General features: G+C 44.2%; 1 protein-coding gene across 2 annotated transcripts; it reads left to right on the forward strand.

The window, feature by feature from the left end:
- Positions 1–10360: 10360 nt before the first annotated feature.
- rogdi (rogdi atypical leucine zipper) lies at positions 10361–20977 on the forward strand. 2 transcript variants are annotated; one of them, XM_082530856.1, is made up of 11 exons: positions 10361–10773; positions 13409–13480; positions 13775–13857; positions 14026–14083; positions 14167–14247; positions 16177–16272; positions 16350–16448; positions 17258–17371; positions 17457–17506; positions 17868–17994; positions 19238–20977. In XM_082530856.1, the coding sequence occupies exons 1-11, from the start codon at positions 10699–10701 to the stop codon at positions 19277–19279; spliced, it is 897 nt and encodes a 298-aa protein (XP_082386982.1). In that variant the 5' UTR covers positions 10361–10698; the 3' UTR covers positions 19280–20977. The 2 variants fall into 2 exon arrangements, with proteins under 2 accessions (XP_082386982.1, XP_082386983.1); XM_082530857.1 differs by having other exon boundaries at positions 10362–10773; positions 14029–14083.
- The last annotated feature ends 969 nt before the right edge of the window (positions 20978–21946 follow it).

The following is a 21946-nucleotide window of genomic DNA, read 5'->3' on the forward strand; positions in this document are numbered from 1 at the left end:
CCCCAAGGATCGGGTCCTCCGACACAGAGTAACATAGTGTACGCTGTTAAGTGCAGGAGGATTCAATTCAATATTATTCAATTCAATTTTATTTATACAGCGCCATATGACAACAACAGTCGACTCAAGGCGCTTTATATTGTAAGGTAGACCCTACAATAATACATACAGAGAAAAACAACAACAATCATATGACCCCCTATGAGCAGCACTTTGGCGACAGTGGGAAGGAAAAACTCCCTTTTAACAGGAAGAAACCTCCGGCAGAACCAGGCTCAGGGAGGGGCGGGGCCATCTGCTGTGATTGGTTGGGGTGAGAGAATGATTGCCATGAGTTATACATCGGGGAAACCAAACAACCTCTGGCTAAGTGGATAACACAGAAGAATTAATTCATCAGGCCCCTCACACCTACAGGCCAGGGAACGTTCTGGCTCCGTTCCTCTTCACAGTAACAGTAGCACTCAGTCTTTTCTGAAGACCAAAACATGGTAGACAGGTGGCACAGAGGAGAGATCAGGCGGATCAGGCAACGATCCCCCCACCCAGACACCCAAATCTTATAAAGTTTATTTTCTTCAATAAAAGTTTCCAAAACTTTGCACGTCACAGTTGCTGGTTGTTATACGACACCGTCAGCTGTCAGCGCAGTGCTAACCTGCGGGGGCTCTGGAGCCTATCCCAGCTGTCGTAGGACAGAAAAACTATTTTGAATTAATCTAATTATCACAAATGTTCCACATAAACACACAGCTGCTTCAGTGTTTACAAATGACAGTAAATGGTAAAATGTCTGTTTGGCAGCGTTTTTCTTATTGCTGGTGTTTCTTAAGTCACAGTGCATTTGGCCTCACAGGGCCATAGTGTTTTATCTGTTTTTGCTCTTAACTGGTTCTGTGAAGCACTTTGGCGTACCTCTGGTTTTTAAATGTGCTGTATAAATAAAATTGCATTTTATTGTATTGTCTGTATATGTTCTAAGTCACCCAGAGTGACTGGACTTCTTTAAAATTAACTGAAGATGTTTCACCTCTCATCTAATACCAAAGGGTGGAGAGTCCCAGATTTGAAGCCCCAGTGTGTGTCCTCCCGTCGTTGACCCACTATTCATCATGTGCCTCGTTACATGAGCCAAAGTGGGAAAAAGGCGTGGTCATTGTCAGCAGAGGTTTTGGATGAAACCATTGTGACACCTTGGCTCACCCTATCATGTGACCTACTGAGATCACCTGATGCAAGATGCAAGTGGGGTATCGGGGGGGGGGGGGATCTCAAAACTGCATTATAGCTTGATAGTTGGTGTCATAAGCCACCCATCTGTTTAAAGATGGCCGTTCACCTTTTTCTCACTGCAGTAGTCACACCCTTTTTGCACGTGCTGAGTCAAATGTCAGTCATATATATTCCACGTCTGTTATATTCTTGTCGATATTCTTTACATTTATAATTGAGTGATTTGTTTATATTAGTGCTATTCATTAACTTTGTAAACTCTGTAACATATTGTATTGTTTAAGTAGCCAGCTTAAGATGGCGCCAAGTATGGCAGCCTCGTCGCGACAGGCAACCGCTGGTTTTTGTGTTTATTTGACTTTTCCTTTATTTTTTCCCAAGTAGAGTGTGTTAGGATGCCTGGGTCGTTGGCCCAGAGTTTTGAGTTTATTATATTATTTATCATTTCTAGTCTTTGGTTTCTTTGTTAGAGTTCTGTCTTATGGTTTACGTCTCTGTTCCCTCTGCAGTGCCTGCCTATGAGTCTGTCTTTAAGTTCAGTCTGTGTTTCCTGTTTTACTTTGGAGGTGCATGTCTGATGTTAATGTGTCTGGTTTTGCTTCCTTTGTCTCGTTAGGCCTGATTTGCCCCAGCTGTGTTTCCCTCCTGTTGCCCCTGATTGCTCCCTCTGTGTATTTAAGCCCTGTGTTTCAGTTTGTCGGTGTTGTGATCTACGCGTGACTCAAGATGGCCTGAAAGAGGCTGCTTTTATTGCTGTAGGAAACTCAAACACAACAGACAACAAAATAAACTGGAAACTAGGAGCAGGAAGTAGCAAGAAAAACAAGCAATGTGGGACAATGCACGATACACAGTCCTCTGTCGGGATGAGAAACAGGAGGGAAACACAGCTGGAACAGATCTGTGATAATGAGACTGGGAGGAAGCAAAAAATACACTGAACACAGGACAAGCGACTTTCAAAATAAAACAGGAAACAGATTTGTACACAATGAAAAGGCTGGTAATGGACAGATGCAAGGTTATTGATGGTTACACTCTCATGTGTGTATGATGTGATCAGTTTGTTTTATCAAGTTATCTACACAAGGCATTCTGTAGAGGGTAGCAGTTTGTCTTCAAATAACTGCTACCTGCACATTTTGTCTGTTTCTCAAAACAGAATTATGACTTTACTCTTGAAATTTCAACTCTAAGAAAAAGTGAATATTATATGTGGCCCTAATATGACTTTGTAATATAAATAATTTTAGAAAAAACACACAAAAGGACTATATACTAACTAGCTACAGATACAGTTATAGAACACCAGTAGCACTTTCCAAAAAGCTCGGTAATAAAGTGGTAATAGTCGTGTGATCATCTCTAAGTTATTAGCACTTAAGTACCTTTGGTAGTTTCTGTGTAACGAGCAGGAAACAGAGCTGCAACTGCAAACTAGGTTAGTCTAGTTGTCTTGAAATAAACTGACCATTATGTTAGGAGCTGGGATGTTGGGTGTTCTGTTCAGGTGGGCGTGGCCGTGATCCTCAGAGTTCCCCCAACACACCTGCGGTGTATCAGACGCCATCAGCCCGGCTACTTAAGGAGCGGCGTGGCAGATTTCTGCTGTCAGATTATTGATTTAAACTCAAGTAGTAATGAGTCGGGCGTCTTTCGTGTACGACTACGATAATCGAAGTTCGCTTTGCACAGAAAAGGAAAAAACTAATTAATGATTATATCTTTTTCTGACAAAGTTGTATTTTTACTCAGTTGTATAAAGCATTTGTATTCTATTTTATCCTATTGTATATTTTATTCTATTTCTTCTACTGTATATAGTATTTTATTTTATTCTATTCTGTACAGTTGTGTACAGTATTTATTCTTATTATATTCTAATTTTTGCTATATAACTTTTGCACTGTCCACTTCCTGCTGTGACAAAACAAATTTCCCACGTGTGGGACTAATAAAGGTTATCTTATCTTATCTTTGTACACAAATTATAATGGTGCATTTTTTAATAGGACAGCTTTGTTGCTCAATGAACTGCCAATCACATGCTTGCTTTAACATGGTTTTTATTTATTTTTTTCAAAACTTTAAATCATTCAGTATGCAAGTGTTCAGCTCGGTGCTACTTGCTGCAGGAGAGGCTGGATCTTTGGATGGTTAGGGGTCAATCATTAAGGCGGAGCAGGGTGGTGGTGTTGTGCCCCCACCAACCCTGAACTGGACAAGCGAGAGAACATGGGTGGCATCTTATTTTTATGTACTGGACTTTGGAAACACGTGTTCCACTTTCTTTGCTACCTGAAATATTTTTATCATATTATGTATCCAGATATAACTTATGCTGCTATAGAGGGTCCTTGTCAGGGTTTCCTGTGTTTTGCATTTGGGAAAGCAATCCATCAAAGCACAAAGCTGAACTTGTGCTACACCCATAGCCAATGCACAAGAAGCCTCAGTGCCAGTCTCCTCATAGCGACAGCAGCTAAGCTACACACAGTTGGTGAACAGCTGTGCCTGTTAGCCAAAGAGTTCACAGGCATCACATGTGAGGAGAAGGCTGCCAAACAGCTTGGTGACGCTTACCAACGACACAGGTTGGTGATGAACAGGATCCATGACAGATGATAAAAGCGCACACTGAGACTACAGATGTTGCAGATATGGCCAATTTGCTTGTTTATATTGGATATGAACATCAAAGTGCAGCTCGAGAGGACTTTGTTCTGTAAGTCACTTCAGACAAGAACTACAGCTGAACACGTTTCCCAGCTCCTGAGTGCATCCGTTCAAGAGAATTGGCTGGATTGGAAAAGGTGCACTGGAGTCTACATGGATGGTGCTAAAGCCATGACAGGTCGCCACAGCGGAGTAAGCTGAATTTGGCGCCAGAAATGCAGTGGACTCACTGCAGTATCCATGGTGAGGCCCTCGCAGTGAAAAAGACACCTGGAGAACTTAAGGCTGTACTAGACTCAGCTGTGGAAACTGTCAGCTTCATAAAGAGCAGGCCGATGCACTGTTTCACGTGCTCTGATGGGCATGTCCAGCTTCTGCTCCATGCAGAAGAGGGAAGGCCTGTTCTAGGCTTTTTTGAATTGCACAGAGATGATCTTACAGCACACAAGCTTCCCTTATCAGATGTCTTTGAAGACACTGTGTGGCTCAGTCAGCTTACATACTGGTCGGACGTGTCTCTGGTTTAAACGAGCGGTCATAAGGGTGGTAAGATGAAGCTGGGGAGGAGCTCTAACCGTCCATGCTGCTCCCTGTGAAGGTGTGCTTGCCAAGACGGCCCTGTGGCCAAACACTCACCTGTTATCAGTAACTAAATGTGTGCACTTGTAACTGATTGGGTTAGAATTGACTGGCCTGGACAGGTAGGCCTCAAAGACTGGAGCAAAAACCTGTTTGAGTGATGTTATAAAAATATGCAGGTTTTTACATCTTACAAAAGGTTTAAACGTCCACAATTTAGACTTTTTAATTGCAGGACTGAAGTGATGTAGCAGGAGCAAAAGCCAAATCAAATTACTGTAATTATTAGGTTACTTTATCACTGCATGTTCCTCTTGTGTTGTCCTCTTACATTGACTCCATCACATAAGAACATTCAGTCACGAGTTTACTTTCCTCGATGCTTCGTTCACTTTATGCTGTTTAACAGGATTTATCATTAGACTCTTTGTGGTTCCACCATCATCTCTTTTTAATTCAAAGAAATACTTCATAACTCTGTTCATCACAATATAACTACATGTTAAAGTCAGATTGTCTGAGGTTAGTGCAGCCTCAGTGTCTCCTGCTCTTCCCACGCAGCACCAACACTGAGGCCTGTTACAATCATTTCATACATTTTCTGATTTATGTTTGTTACATTTATTCTATTCAGCAGAATTAACTATTTGCAAAATCACATATATTCTGATTCTCAGTTATGAATTACAACATACTTAATCCATTCATCCATTTGCTTTTTTTGCTTTTTCTTTTTCTTTTTTTTAGGGTCACAGGGGGGCGGAGCCTATCCCAGCTGTCTTAGCTGTCTCCGGAGTACCCGGAGGGAACCCACACAAACATGGGGAGAACATGCCAACTCCACACAAGGATGGTGGACTTGAACTCAGGACGTTCTAGCTGTGAGGCGACAGTGCTGACCGCTGTGCAGCAAAAATGCTACTGTTATTTCTCTTATTTAAATCATGCATAACAGGCCAGACATGCATTTCTTATGGATGTTAAGTACTTTTACCTTTCTCGGGTGTAATGAGAGCCAATCCCACCTCTTTCAACAGGCTGCCAATAGTTTGCCTTTTTCCCTTTTTTATTTATTTTACAGTGACTTTTACTAAAGGTATTGTTTGTTTCTGTGTTTTCTCTTTGTTTGCTCCTGGTCTGTGGTAGTGTTTGGATTTGTATGTGTATTTGCTGAAACTTATGACTGCACCACTGTACGTCTCGGCCAGCACACTCTTGAAAAAGAGATTAATCTCAAGAGTTTTTCCTTAATAAAGGTTAAATTTAGAGAAAACGTTATGACAGATTGAGCTGTTTCATCTTTAAACCACAAAGTATTTGATTATATGTCATTATAGCATATAGTATTATCAGTGTGTCAGTGTAGTTGGATAGAGCTTTTTTTAAAATAACAACAGAAATAGTAATCTTTATGATTATTTACAGTTACATATATAATTTGGCGTCTGTATGAAAATCAAACCCGTCTTGCTCAGCGCCTCTCAGGTGACTGAAATATTAACTTTAATATATTATGTTGTGTATTTTGACATTTTTCTTCATAGAGTTTGTGTCCAATAAGACAACTGTGTGCAAATATTTCTCATAAACTGCATCAAGCGCCTGTAGATTCTTACAGGGTATTTTTCTGGAGCACTCAGTGCTTTCTGAAACATGCCTAAAAGCTTTCTGCCTAACATCCACAGCAGAGCGTGGTGAACAGAGCATGAGCACATTTAAACACAGTCACTCAGTTAATTAGGTTAGCTCACTGAGTAGCACTGCTCACAGTATGGAAATTACAGAGGATGATATATGTGCACACTTACTCTACATGTACAGTATGCGTGTGGACAGGATCCTTGGATGAGGCATGCATGTGTGTATTACTGTTGTGAGGATGTGTAGATACATAAAACTGCCCCTCAGCAGCTGACAGTTGCTGGGAGTCCCTCCTCTACTGCTTTCCCCTGTAAACAGGCCTTTCATTCAATTACAGCATGTCACCAGCAGATGGCGCTTTCTTCACAAAAATCTTCCTCGGTATTATCAGACGACTGCTGATTTAGCACTATAGGAGTGAAACAGAATTTACTTGAATGTCACATTATTTTGACAGCTTTTGTTCTTAAACCTCTGTTAAAACATAAAAACATAAAAAAGATGAAGGTTTACAGTTTGATCATTTACACATTTTGTACCACAAACCACCAAAACTGTTTCCAGCAAACAGTTCTTCATTCATTTCAATCTAATGTAATAAACACATTGAATGTTACTTGTTCTTTGTGAATTATGAGCACATCCTTCATTTTTTCTGTTAGTTACAATATTTGTATGTATCTGTGGAACTTCTTTAACCTCTGCTATTGTGCAGAGGTTAAAGTTTGAAGCCAGGAATCTCCCAGCAGTGTGATCTGGACCAGCAGCTTTCCATGTGTTAACTCTGCAAGGAGTTTTCCTCACATCAGCGGAGGTCAGACACAGAACCCGGATGTGTGAGGGGGTTGAACTTCCTCATCACCACGTCATTCTGAGCTTCAAACCGTGCATAGAAGTTGTTCCGTGCGTCTGGTAGGGAGGCGTCACCGCGGCAGGCAGGTGTTGATGGCCTGGATGCCCTGCCACATGCACCACATGTCGCCGCTGCTCTGATGGCTCGAGACAGTTTGTATATAAACCAATGATGTTAGTCCCCCTCAGCACACACACACACACACCAGAAATTGGTTTGTTGCCTCAGGACAATAAAGTGTTTTAAGTGTAACAAAATGTCAGTAAATTTATGAGAAAACAACTAATTGGTTCAAAATTTTTATTTTAACAAACAAGCTGGTTTGTCATATAAGTGTTTAGTAACAATGAAATAATAGACTGCTTTTTATAGCACTTCCTACATTCACACTCCAGTGAAGCAAACTGGGTTCAGGAATACTTTGGCACACAGACCACCAAACACTAACTTTCCCATCAGCAGATGATTTGTTTATGAATGACTTGGCTGTGGCTCAGGTCTGTGCCTGGGCTAATACACCTGTGTGACACCACGCATGACGCATACATCCGTATCTGCAGTTGTACAAGTTTCTGTGTGTCTGTGTCTGACGGCTCTGCGTGGAACGACATCCTGGCTCCTTACATCACAGTGTCCTCTACAGACGCACACAGACACACACGATCTCCTAACTGTTCTTTAGACATCATTCTGGGATCTTCTCTTACTCGCTGTCACTCTCATCCATTTGACATTCCTCACCAAGGGAGTGACCCGAACTATATCAAACTCTTTCCTCCCTTAAACTGTTCTTGTGCCCATTTTCTGTTTCCACATGAAGCCAACAGCATTCTTGCTTATGTATTCTTGTTGTCCAGGTGTGAGAGTACACAGTGAAGCGCTGTGGGTACAGCATCCTGTGGGTACAGCATCCTGTGGGTACAGCATCCTGTGGGTACAGCATTGGTGAGGATCCAGTGTGGGGGAAGCATGTCTTGAGGCTTCTCGGATGAGAGGTGAAACGTCTTCAAGCAACTTAAAGAAGCCCAGATGCTTTTCTTTCCAAGCTCCTTAGACTACGATGACCTGGATGACTGAGAACCTTCACAGACATATTAGTTCACTAAGCCACTAAGTTAAGCTTAGCGAACAGAAAGTTCGGATTGGTCCCAGTAGAAACTAGAAACAACCACAGCCACAAACCACTTCAAAATTATTCTTCTGTAGGGGAAACCAATCTAAAGTCAGCTTGGCCATCGTAGCTGTGAGAGAAAGATGGCAGATATGTCTGAACATATAGTACATGTTTGAAAAAGGATAACTAAGGATAAAAATGTATGCATCAGTTGATCTGAATACCTTTTAGTTTTATATAGATGATCACTTCTATGGGCATTTTAACCCAGGAAGCACTCTCAGTCAGTCTTTCTTTCAGCTCTGAAATGTCAGTTACAAATGACAAACACATCTGTTTGAAAAACAAAAAAACACTAATCTTCCCCGATTAGTCCTGATGTCACCAGCCTGCTCACTGAGACAGGCTCCACACACGAGAAACTGCTTTACCTTTAAATCAAAGTATTATTATAATAATGTAAATGAGTAAAACTAATGTATAACCCGTCAGAAATGTATCCTGGTTTTCTACATTTAAACTAAACTCAGATATGAAAGATTTGAATACATGTGCAAGCTTCTGTTTCCACCACCAGTCACTGTGCTTGGAGTTCTGACTCCAGCTCTATACCTCCCTGATACAGAGCTCTGTATTTTTCTTCTTCCTGTTCTCCCAGAAACAAAACATGAAAGCCTCCCTTTAACTACACAGGAGAAAGAAAGCAGGGAGGAAGTAGGAAGAGGAATATGTAGAGAAGAGAGGATGGATGCTCCTGATTACCTCTGCATCTGTCCCACACTTTCCCTCTGTGCAGCACAGCGTCTGTATCTGAGCTTTTACTGCAGTGTGGGGAAGTCTGCCTGCAGGGGAGTAAAACATGGGAGCGTCCCTCCCCTCCACGTCTCCTTTAACACCTGTAAGTTGTCTCTGTGCCCCCACCAGTCTCCACTGTTAGAGGCTACAAACAGTGGTGAAACATCCAAAATGTTGTTTCCTTGCTGTTTCCAAAGTCGGTACATGGATATCTGTCATTTCTCCAGTTTACCAAAAGAATCCAGCTCTCAACCCCCCAGTCACAAGTTCACTGAACTCGAGAAGATGCACCTCTCGTTTGTACACGTGTAGACCGTTGTTATGGTGACACTTATACAGACGTTGAAATGCATTACAGTTGTAACGCACTCACTCTTTCTTTTGCCACGATGGTCTTTATGTCTCTGTGTGTGATTATGGATTAAACACACCTTGTATTTTAGAGGTGGTCCGTCTCCTGCTCCCAGCTCTTGCAGATGATTACCTCACCTGTGAATACCTGTGTGATCAGCTTCCTACTTAAGCTGGAGGACGGCACCTAATAAATACCTCATTGGGTGTTCAGCACATGCACAGTGGCAGTAATGTCTGTTCTGTGCAGGAAACTGGACCCTGTGAGTAAGACACAACGGCTCCACGTTAAGTGCCTGTCTGTTTACAGGTTTCTGTACATGAACCACAGAAGAAACACTGTAGACAAACAGCTTTGCAGTTTAACTAACATCTAACCTTAGTAGAGCTTGACTGTTAGAAAAGCACTTTCTGCTAAGCGATCGTCGTTCTCACTCGGATTCATTCATTTGTCTTGAAAAGGTGTTTTATTTTTTTCCTGCTTTACCCGCCTTTGACTTCAACACTGTGAATGACCTTCACAAAGCCTGACTAACTATTGCTCACTTAAATGGCACAGTCTGGCACCTTTGGATCCTCTTGGAGCGATTCACGACTGTGTTTTCTATGGAAACTTGTTTATTAAATCCGCGGACATCCCGACCATCAGTCCGCCTGCTCTCTCTGAAAATAACCTTGAAACAAATGTGCCATCAAGATCACAGCGAGGTGTATGAATGTGAATGCGAGACATGTGACGGAGGCAGGTGAGCCTCGCAGGTGATGCTAATCCCCCAAGAAGAGTGAATGCAAACGTCCCCTCGCTCTTACATAAAATCTCAGCGCACTCCACAGGACTTCACTGTGACCTCCTCCCGACTCAACTCTCAGGACGAGGAATGTCGCCGCATTGACGCTGCGTCACGTCCAGTTTGACCAACTGTCAGGCGTGGGTTGCGTAACGGCGTGGAAAACGCCAAGCGGAAGTTCTTAAGCCAGATATGGATTGGTGGGTGGCGCCACTACGCCAGAGCCGTTGGATGGGAGGGCTCCGCACTAAACACGTGACTAATTTGATGCTGCATTCAGGTGGTTGTCATAAAACAATACAAATGTAGCTTCATTCTCTCAAACTAAATGCAGCAGGCGGAAGCTAAAGAGAAGAAGCATCGTCTGTGTGTAACGACAGCACACAGGTAGTCCGGTAGTACACAGACTCTATGGACTGCAGTAGTGAATATAACGTCTGACTCACATGATCACAGGCCGGATTATAAACTACTGCCGTGACGGAGCATCGTGCCGTGGTCGCTTTTGTTTGGTTTCTTATTTCAACTTATCGCCGTTTCTTTGGGTGCTCAACTTAACTTAACTTGTATCCGACGTCAGTGAAGGCAACACAGCTTCCAAAGGCCACCGTGAGACGGCGTCACCCCGAGCGAGAGAGGCCGGTGTTTGTTTGTGGTGCCAGGACAAAATGCTGAATCCGCAGAGGTCTCTGTCGGAGCTCCCGAAGACGTCGACGGCCAGTCAGGTGGAGCGCGTTGTGCTGGTAAGCTGCTCAGCCGTCGCGTATATCGCACCATTGCACTAGCAAACAGCGCTGTGACTGAAAGGCTGCTGGTGCTTCGCACTGACTCGTCTGTTATTGCACAGAGCTGCCCACGGTAGCTGTTAGCCCCGCGCGCTGTCATGTTACTGTGACATTGTGGTTGACGGTCAGTGGGCCCATGGCAACGGCTCACTGACCGTCACCGTGAGAGCGACAGCTGAGCCCGAGCCTTCTGTTTGCTGCTGACTACCGAGGACAAACTGGACCTAAACGTTTTCCCTGCAGGGCGGGGGTCGTACTGTTAAACACGGCATCGACACGCGTGTAAATGTCACAGAGTGTATCTCTATGACAGCAGGAGGGAATGATCTAATATGGCTGTGAACAGATTCAGCCATGTACTGGTAAAACCGTCTGCTTGCCAGTAACAACCAATCACAAGTAAGCTCCCACTGTCACAGCTGGCTGACGGTCCACAGCTGGCCTGTCCTTCAGTAATGAGACGCGCACAGGAACAAAGTCTGAGCTGGACACACGGGGCAGTAACATCACAGCTAATAATGTCAACACTTTTGTGAAAGAACATTAGCAGTGTGGTTTTAATGCTTTCATACAAACCAGTAGGGTGTAAGGTCTACTGTAGCGAGCCTCTGCACTGAGCCCCACTGTGGACACGCGGCACATTACCACTGCTGCTTAGTTCCACGTCACAGCCTGTTGGAGTCATTAGTGTCCAGGATCAGACCGTTTTAAGTGGCTGAACCTGGACCATGAAACAGTGGTCTGTGTGGGGACGTTAAAGAAACAACGGCTCGTTGGCAGAACGGCTTGTCCCCTTGTAGACCGGTGCTCCCCCCAGTGGGCCACACCCCACAGTTTGTTCTAGGGTTCCCTGTGTTCATGTGGATGTTACACCGACATTAATGACTAGGGATGGGTATCGTTTAGGTTTTATCCGATACCGGTGCCAAATCGGTACTTTTGAAACGGTGCCGGTGCTTAAAGAATGGAGAACACAAAATTGGTCCAAAAACCTCTCATGTTCAGCTGTTTTTTTTGTAAAAATATAACAATGTTAGCCTTTTCTGCAGCTATGGGGCATATATGGCATCACTCTTGGCTGGAAGCAGTGCTTAAACAATGGAAAAAACACAAACTTTGTCCTAAACCTCTCATGTTTAGCTGTTTTCCACTTTTTCTTTGGTCATTTTAGCCTTTTTGGCCAGGGTGAAGGGAGTATCTGCCATCAAACAAGAAGACAGCCGCATGTAGCTATGATGATGTTTGCTAGTTCACCTTACCTGCATTAATGTAATAACGTGGTTAGCCTACTCAACGTAAATTACACACGAACAACATTAAGCTACTCACGCAGAGAAGAACGGCTGCTGCTGCATCATCATCCTCATCATTTCTGCTACACTGGCAGGGCTAGGGGCCAGGACTCTATTCTTCGGGTTTTTGGGGGATGTTGCTCCGGGTCCGATAACTGGCAACCCACCCAACGTGCACAGTGTGAGGTCTCGCAGCAAGCTATCAAATACGGCGCATTTCTGGGCTTTTAAAAAAACCGCTATGCGTCGCCAGGTGTTTCATCGGATTCTTGGTGTTACCTCCTTTGACAGTATCACAGTATCAGCTTAAAGCACTTGTTGCTGCTGAGTTTGCATCTTTTGCTGTGAAGTACAGCCAGACTTTGACCGCTTCACCTTGGACATTTTTAATCTGTAGCTCTGCTCTAAAAGAACGTACGTACCTGGCCCCGCCTACTATCCTCGGAAACGTAAAATGATTGGCTAGAAGTGTATCACAGCTCAGGAAAAAAAAGCACCGAAAAAAAGCACCAAAATGTGCGCTGCCTTTCAGTCTGGTTACTACCGTTTATGTCAGAACCGGTGCCATCATGGCACCGGACACCGGTACCCATCCCTATTAATGACACTGCTAGCCAGTTAGCTTTTTAAAACGGGCGTAAATATTCCATTCAAACCCTTCAAGTGCTCAATTTCAGTCTCACATTAGTTGAATTATTTGAAAGAGGCGAGACTACAAAAGGTCAGATAACAGACCTGACCTGACGGCTGCCTGTGTTGCAGCAGAAATCTTCCATAGAGTCAATCAGTCTAATCAGATGAAGTCAAAATACACCTTTATGGGTATTGGACACAATGTTGCAGATTATTAGGTAATCATGTAAATTACTGACATATGAGTAATTTGAAGTCTCGTATAGTTATTGATATGTATTATTGATCAATAATGGGTGGTGGCTGTAGCTCAGGAGGTAGAGCAGGTCACCTACTGATCAGAAGGTTGGAGGTTCGATCCCAGGCTCCTCCACTCTGCATGCCAAATATCCTTGGGCAAGATACTAACCCCAATTTGCTCTCCGATGTATGAATGTGTGTGAGTGTAGTTAGAAAGCACTCAGAACAGAGGTAGTGCTTGTGAGAATGGGAGTGACTGGGTGAATGAGGCATGTTGTATAGAGCGCTTTGAGTACTCCGGGAGAGTAGAAAAGTGCTGTATAAGAATCAGCCCATTTACCATCAATAATAGTAATTGTGTACGCGTGCAGGGCGAGCTGTTATCTTTGTCTCTCACTAACAGGAAACTGGTTCACTGTGTTTGGCAGGAGGAGGAGTTCAACTGGCTGCTTAAAGAAGAAGTGCACGCTGTCTTAAAGCAGCTCCAAGATGTTCTCAAGGTAAACGATGAGCTTTCAGGTGTTAGAAATAGTTGCATAATTACGTGGCTGAAATGATACATGAGCTTTACCCATGGAGCTCTTTGCTGGTCACACTAAGTCTTTGCCAGGCTGACAGCATCTGGCAGGTCACTATGACAGAGCGCTGCTGTTTTAACTGAAAGGCTGGGCAAACACAAGTGTCCTCAGCACCATAAATACACAGTCCTCTAACAGGACTCCACAGCAGAGCAGGAAGAAGCTCTCAGGTCGTTTCAGCACATGAAGAAGTCTCTGCTGTGTTCTTGTCACCAGGAGGCATCCAGACGTTTCTCCATGCCGACACCAGGCTTTGAAAATCAGCTGAAGCAGGAGAACTTCATCCTTGGCAGCTCAACGTAAATGCAGCTCACACTGCCGTACTGTTACCGTGGTAATCATTTGTGACATCACGTTACATGTAGCGCTGTCGGCATTATACGTGATAGGGTCACCTTTCACATCCACTTCCTTCTGTATTTGTTGTCCTGTGATGATTCCAAAGGTAAAAATGTGACTTTTTCCAGCAGCATGGATCAGGTGAAGGGCGTGCTGACTCTGCAGGGGGAGGTGCTGACTCAGGCTGTGAGTGTATGACGTTCTCACCAAGGCTTTTAACGACACTGCTTTAGGCTGAGCATCTTTAATGTTTGACTCTGTCTCAACAGGATATCAACCTGAAGGTTGCAAAGAGCAGCCAAGTGTTGCACTTCCAGTTTAGAGAAGACAAACAGTGGAAACTGCAACAGGTATAGAAAACAGCGCTGCACTTAATACAACACGTAGCTGCTTCTCTGACTTTACAGCTACAGAAGTTTGAGGATGAAACCTTAGAAAACAACGAGAAAGAAGGCAGCTCCCCGGTATAACGCTCACCATGAAGCAGCTAACGTGCACGACGTGGTTCACACAGAGCAAAGCAGCAATCTCTTACTGTTTGTCAGAGTGCAGCCAGGCTGAGGCAGAGCGATGTTAGGTCAGATATTAACTACCAATGAAACCAGTCTCACGGCGTTAACGGTCACTGTAACGTTTGTGTGGGCCCTCTGCTAGCACGCGTGTAGTGTGACATCACAGAAGTATTACCTGATGCATCCATGTAACTATAAGACTGTCAGCATGTGTCTGTTCAGAGTTTAATGACAAATGTGAGCAGGACTGTGGTCAGAGGGGCGGGGCCTCTGACCAGGGAGGCCTGACCACATCACAACCAGCGAGCTTCTAACATGACTTTGAATTGAATCAACACTTTGCATTAATTATACCAAACACAGTTTGACATTCAGAGCATTATGAAAATATCACTGAGCCCAAAGCAGCCGAGCTGTGGGCAGGTGTGGGTGGAGGCAGACGCCTCGGTCTACTTTGGAAACGTGACACTGGTCACATGTTGTTCTCATGTTAGGGACATGTTATGCCACGAGCTGAAAACAAAGCAGCAGATTCTTTCACATGTCTGATGTTTGGTAACATCCAGGAGGGGACAGTGGATCCAGTTCTCCTCTCTACATGTTGGTCCCACAGCCAAAGCACTACGTTTGTCTTAATGTCTGAGCTCTGCAGTGATGGAAAGACCCCAAGCAGCACATTGTTTGTAGTTAGGAATAATATCTTTGTCATTGTGAGGCCGTGTTTATTTATTGAAGTTCTCTGTACAGACTTTACCAGTTATTCAGGTCCTGCTTTCATTTGCATGATTATGTTGTCAAACAGAAGATTGCTCCTCTCTGTAGTAGCTCATGGAAAAACCAAGCTGTTAAACATGTTCACAGTTAAAGCTTTACTTATTATCCGTATGAGTAGCTGCACCTGATGACTTACAGGCGACGGTCTGTAAGTCATCAGCTAGTCTATGGCGTTATTTATGTGCCACTATTCTGAGCGCACGTAAAAAAGGTTTGCAGGTGTAAGTGTTGCATTTTGAGGAGTGAAGAAAATTCATTGCTGCGTGCAGAAAATATATTTCAGTGTTTGCTGTTATCCACACACACACAACAGCAGCCCCTCTCGCTCGCTCAGTTTTTGCACTTGCGCTTGTTCGCAATGTGTTGCTCGCGCTCTCAACATTTCAAACTCCGCCCCTCTGTGTTCCTTCGCCACTGCCTCGTTTGAGTTTTGGACGAAATGGATTCTGGGATATTGCATTTCGTCATTTCGAGCTGATTGGAGACCAAAACAGCCAATCAGATATTTTTGCATCCAAGTCTGTGATTGGCTGGTTTTGTGGCACAAATATAACCGTGTACAGAAAGAGTTGAACGCACACGGGCAGAAATGTTGAGAGCGTGAGCGACACATTGCGAGCGAGCGCAAGTACAAAAACTGAGCGAGCGAGAGGGGCTGCTGGTGTGCGTGTGTGCGTGTGTGTGTGTGTGTGTGTGTGTGTGTGTGTGTGTGTGTGTGTGTGTGGATAACAGCAAACGCTGAAATACATTTTCTGCACGCAGCAATGAATTTTCTTCGCTCAAAATAAATTTCTCCTCAAAATGCAACACTTACACCTGCAAACCTTTTTTACGTGCGCTCAGAGTAGTGGCACAAAAATAACGCCATACTAGTCTAGCTTTTAAAAGTGAATGCAATGAAGCCGAGAGGTGATGCTGGACAGTTTTCTTCAGGAACTTGTGTTAACATATGACCCCCACCCTTCACTGGTCCTCGTTTCTGTGGCCCATCAGATCCAAGATGCCAGGAACCACGTGAACCAGGCTCTGCAGCTGCTGAGCAGCCGTGACGAGAGCTACCACTTCAAGTCTGGGGCTGAGGTCAACAAGGTGTGTCCCTGTTAGCACAGAGCTGCCACTCTGCTGATGCTGCTGATACTAACATCACGTTTGTGTTCATGCTGCAGCTCATGGATGGAGTGATGCTGCAGCTTACACGAGCTCGAAACCGCCTCACTACCCCGGCCTCCATGACGCTGCCTGAGCTGGCTGCCAGCGGTTTGATGGTAAACACGCTGCACTCAGTGATCTTACTGAAGAATAACTGTGTAAAGATGCAGGTTTTAAAGAAAACATGACAGCAAGTTTAGTCAAATCAGGTTCCTCGTGAGAGCAGGGTTTCTCAGGAAGCTGTCCTCCTGTAGGTCAGTGCAGTGTAAACTGTTCCAGCCCTCTGACTCTTGGGGGAGGCTCCCGCTGACAGACGAGGGCGATCTATGGCATCAAAAGCAGTGCTGAAGTGGAACAGTCGCAGTGAGTCATAGTTAGGTCCTGTAAAAAGCCCAGTCTCAGTGCTGGGCTCTGAATCCACAACTGTTCTGTGAAACCAGCGCCCGCAGTCTGGGTTGGCGTTGACTAACCTCGGTCGACACTCACAGGATCAGAGATTAACTTCAGGTAACCTGTAGGAGCTATTTACACCTTTGCTGTCCACACTTTAGACCTGTGTAATGCAGGATATGTTATTAGAGCCACGTGGCAGTAGCCACATCAAATATTACTCGTTAGATCGTTACCCAATGAACCTGCTCGGAGCCCATGCTGCTCTGATGTTAGAGGAGAAAGGTTGGAGAAGCACTCATGGAGGTGGTGTGGGTGGAAATAAACTCCACCAGGGCAGAAATACACCAAAGCAATCTGCAGGTGTTCCTGGCTCTTGATGATGAATTTTAAAGCAGGACTTGATGAGCTCTGAGTGCTGGCTCAGTGAAGTCACTGCAGAGAAACCCAGCAGAGTAATACTGCTGAAGGTTAAACCTTCCTGTGATGTTTCAGCCTGACTGCCTCACACCGGCCTCTCTTGTTTGATCACCAGAAAATGTTCTCTCCTCCCATACCCGGGGATGTCATGGTCAACTTTTACATCAACTTAAGCAAACTGTGTCTGACTGTGTACCAGCTCCACGTGCTGCCTGCTAACACCACCAAGGTTAGACTCTGTGACACCGTGCACCCGTCTGTGGAGCCGCCCTCTGTCATGTGACCAGTGTTTGTGATCCTTCTCATATCTGCAGAATTTCAAGCCTGCTGGGAGCTCAGTGCTGCACAGCCCTGGAGCGATGTTGTAAGTCCTTCAGTCCTCTGATGAAGCTTGAACATGTTGTAGGAGGTGAAACGTTTACACAAAGAGCCATCAGTGTCATTGCAACTATTCCTGTACATGCTTATTATTAGAAAACGACATATTTCCATTACCAGATGATGCAGCCTTATTCTGTTGTGTAATATTACTGAAACCTGGCTCTATGAGTAATATTTAAATATGACTGTGGCCAAATGGCCTCTTACTCAACAGCTGGGCTCCTGCCCCATGATGCTGGCTTGGATGGAAACTGATTTACTATCTAGTTACTGGTAACACACAGTAGTGCTAAAGTGTACATGGTGGACAGTATCTAAGCTCTCTTTACATTTTGCTAACACAGTGAGCTCAACAACAACCGGTTTGAGGTGAGCCATGTTCACAAAGTGGAGTGTGTGGTGCCTTGGCTGAGCGACACGCTGGTGTTCTTCACCATATCCCTGCAGCTCTGTCAGCAGCTGAAGGACAAGGTCAGTCCCTCAAACACTCGCACATTATTAATCATGACGTGAGAGACGTGGAGGAGATGGAGCATTCATTCTGGGAGCACGTGCTGTCTGTTCGGCAGTGTTTGGAAGGTTACTTTTAAAATGAACTGTTACTCTCCACACCAACACCAGCTAGATGTTAAAATCTTCATATAAATGAGTAACAGTAGGTGGACATTAGGTAAGGCTGCACTTTTTGCAGCGATCTCATATAGAAAACTATCCCACGCGTATATAAAACAGGTCCGTGGCTCTGAACCGTAGTAAAGGGACCTCTGGCTGATACGTCGGGCTCGTAGCTGAAAACTAGCTTTACTTTGTTGTCTGGGTCAAGTTTGCAGTGAGAGACAGAGAGAGGCGTTGAAAGGCTGCTGCAACAGAACTTATTGTTTCAGAGGAAAACAGGAACACAGCGTACAGTCGAGTCTTAACAGCTTACTTACAGCTGGGCTCGTCAGGCTCTCTGTTTGGCTGCTGTGGTTATTATTATATTTACATGCTTCCAGCTCCCGTTTCTGCTCGGAGACAGCTCCTACTGTAACACCTGTACTGATTTTTCTGTGCCAGCATGACACCAATGTGACTAAAAATGTTCAAACATGTAAATGAAATATGAACATTTACTCTGAAAACTGAATTAAAAGCTAAAAGTGAAATAAAAACAGAAACTAATTAGAAAATATGAACTTTTAGTAACACCACCATTCAGTGTAGCGAGGCTTAGCCTAACCCCTGATGCTGATGGTTCTGGAGCTTTCATGGGGGGCGGGGGGTCTTTTTGTCACGCTTAAGTGTTTCGGATCAAACATACAAAAAGTCAGTTATGATGAAGGGCACGAACACATCTCCACACCGCTGTAACTAACCTGGGGTGAACCGAGACGTTAGCCAGGGTCACGTGACAGCTGTATGAGCAACGTTGGATAACAAAGACTTTGGGTTTGTTTCATTTACTTTAGAGAAGCAGCCTGAGTCTTTACTGTGGGAACAGCTCGGGATCAAAGAGCTCTGGCTTAAATGATCACAGCACGGTTTGCCTAAACGTGTTTCTACAGTGGCGTGAAGTATTTGACCGTTTGGCAGTTTGTTTCATAAAGTGACCTTTCCTTTTGGTCTAGACAGTTCTTTGTTTTTCACCATTAAATCTGTTACAGTGAGCAGAAAGTGAAAGGAAGTGAAAACTGTTTCATCTTTGACTGAATCCCAGCTGCTTCCTTCCCTGCAGATCTCGGTTTTCTCCAGTTTCTGGAACTACAGACCTTTTTAATCCTGCAGCCCGTCATCCTCCAGGCTCCGCTCGGACTCGCACTTAGCACTCTGTTGTAAAGGAAGTGTTCATTATTTTAGCTATTTGAAATGCAGTGTGATGTCAGAGCGCTAAAGCTCCGCCCCCAGTGATGTTAGCCCAGATAGCAGACAGTCCCGTCAGTGCGTCTCAGTACTGCCGTGTGGATTCATGTCATTTGGTTCCCTTTAATAGAATTATTTATTACCCACACTCACATTCCTGATTGTGTTTGAGTTGTTTTGTAGAACACTAATTTTGTACTAAAAGTACGTTTCTTGTACTTGTTCTGTCCCAGCATGGTGATCGCTTTGAAAGCTTCCTCGTAGTAAAGTCCTGCCCTACTACTGTGGTACTGGTACTGTGGTACTGGTACTGTAGTACTGTGGTACCGTAGTACTGGTACTGTGGTACTGTAGTACTGGTACACAGGTGGACACCACAAGCCTGTGACTGTGTAAAATGCTCAGAGTCAAACAGTCTGCTGCCACTAACAGCATCATCTATTCACTCTGCTGCATAGCATTAACCTCACATGCAGCAGCAGTGCTGCGTGACAGTGCCTGTGCATTACTGTTATGATGCACATGGAAAAGGCAGTTTCAGTGGCTGCCAAGCGCATCATGTTGGAGTGGGAACAGGAGGACGAATCTGTGATGAAGGTAACAGTTTTCTGTATTTTTGATGGGACCAAGAACGTAAACAAAGGAGGAAGGTCTTTGAAGAAGCTCCTGTTCTGTTTCTCCTGCCGTAGCACCTTTCTAATCTTCCCACAGGAAACAAACCTGCTCCACAGTACGTCGAGGACGGGGCTCTGCTGGAGGCTGTCATCACTGTACCAGGTCGTTTGGGGTGTAATGAGTGGCAGTTTGGACATAGATGTCAGCTGCTCAGCTCATTTTACCTGTCACTAGCTGATTGGCTGACCTGTGTATGTAGATACTGAGATGCTTCTTCACAGAGCTGAGCTCTAATTGATCCTGTTTCCAGTTTTATAAGGTGCACAATCAACAGAGGAAGTGTTGCTCTAGCTCAGCCTCTTCCTCCGAATTATTCCCTCATTCAGTATGTGGGTGTGTGGGACACAGTAAGAATCAAACGTTGTTGTAATGGGTAAAACATCTGTTAGGAGTGATATCACGAACATGCCACAGTCTCCCCCTGTGGTCTGCTTTACAGAGAACCACGCACGGCGTATATTTACACGTGTCATGGCTCCTCCAGTCTGCTTTGGTTCAGACTGTCGTGCAGTCCTGATGTGCTGTGTTTGTCTGCTTCTGCACACCGGCCTGAGCTCAGTACAGATGGCAGCACGTTTGTTTCAGAACAGCAGAAGCTGTAAGAAAACCCGATGAGCAGAAACACATTTGTGCAAACTGATGAACACAAACGTGGCTGGAGCAGGGCCCTTCATCCCTCGACCTCACATTCCCTGTTTGTTACTACATGGATTTATTTAAATAAGCTACCTGTGACATCATCTGTTGCTGTTTGTATTCGTCTCGTGTTGATTTTCTTTGAACCAAATACTATTGTAGACATGAACAAATGACTTCTTTCCACTAAGTATTAATGTATTTAAAGATGCCTGTCATGTAAAATGTGTGCAATTAAACTTTCGTCCTGATGAACTCTCTTTGGTGATCTGAAGATGCATGTAATAAAAAAGTCATCACTGAACTTCATTTGTATTATTGGAAATGCAGTGCCACATTGTATTTGTCACATTTCAGGTTGTCAGATTTAATATTAGACAAAGATTCATGCAAAATTCATTTTTGTAATGATGTCCTACATTAGGGGGGGAAAGAGATCCAAACCTACCCGACCCGGTTTGTTTGTTTGTGGTAACACCAGCTGCACCTGATTTGCAATCAGAATTCTGAAACATCCATCAGTTTGTTCCATGAAGCTCAAGTTCATGTACTTGGTTATACAGCAGCACAGTGAGATGAAACACCAGGACCTTTACTTCTGAAAGGCTCAAAACAGACAAAATGATATTGGAGTTGTGCAGTCAAAATCCAGTTGTGATGCCTTGTCATTGCCAAGAATAAATGCTGAGGGAAGCAACAATGGTTGCTGACTGAAGTAGTCGCACTCGAACGTCAAGGAAGGTGGAAGGAAAGCAGATTACGCAGACATGTCAGGTTTCCAGAGGTGAGCAATTTATTTACAGTGAGCTTAATTTAATGTGTAACATGGCTCTGGTGACACAGCTCACCTCTGCTCTCTGCTGCATCTGGTAGAGACTGGCTTTAAATAGGGCCATCAATTTCCCTCCAATTGCCCAGCCAGTACCACTCACACTGAGGGATCTAAAACTACACAGATGATCTAAAAACACAAAACCTCTACACACTTCTAACATGCACATTTACACAACTAAATGGCAGTGTTAACAAAAGGAAACACATTCAACAAATCCCTTTAAACTTTAACACAAACAAAAGGAAGCATCTCTGTGGACAAAGAAACCCCTCCACTTGGTTTGACCTGCTGATGTCATGTGTGACATCATCAGGACTTTAAAATGAGGAAATGCCAGGTGGGCGTTTCCCCACACCTGACCCTCATGAAGACTGAAAAGACAAAGTATGAACGAATTACTTAATGTGTAACATAATAAAATATAAAGAAACATGTACT

The sequence above is a fragment of the Aulonocara stuartgranti genome (genome assembly GCF_965226115.1).
Source record: "Aulonocara stuartgranti genome assembly, chromosome: 4".
NCBI lineage: Eukaryota > Metazoa > Chordata > Actinopteri > Cichliformes > Cichlidae > Aulonocara > Aulonocara stuartgranti.

Excerpts from the sequence above, each read along its gene's own strand:
- rogdi (XM_082530856.1), top strand. The coding sequence starts at position 10,699 with ATGCTGAATCCGCAGAGGTCTCTGTCGGAGCTCCCGAAGACGTCGACG. Across the intron at positions 10,774-13,408 it reads AGGTGGAGCGCGTTGTGCTG|GAGGAGGAGTTCAACTGGCT; the intron begins GTAAGCTGCTCA and ends TGTGTTTGGCAG. Across the intron at positions 17,372-17,456 it reads TGCCTGCTAACACCACCAAG|AATTTCAAGCCTGCTGGGAG; the intron begins GTTAGACTCTGT and ends TCATATCTGCAG.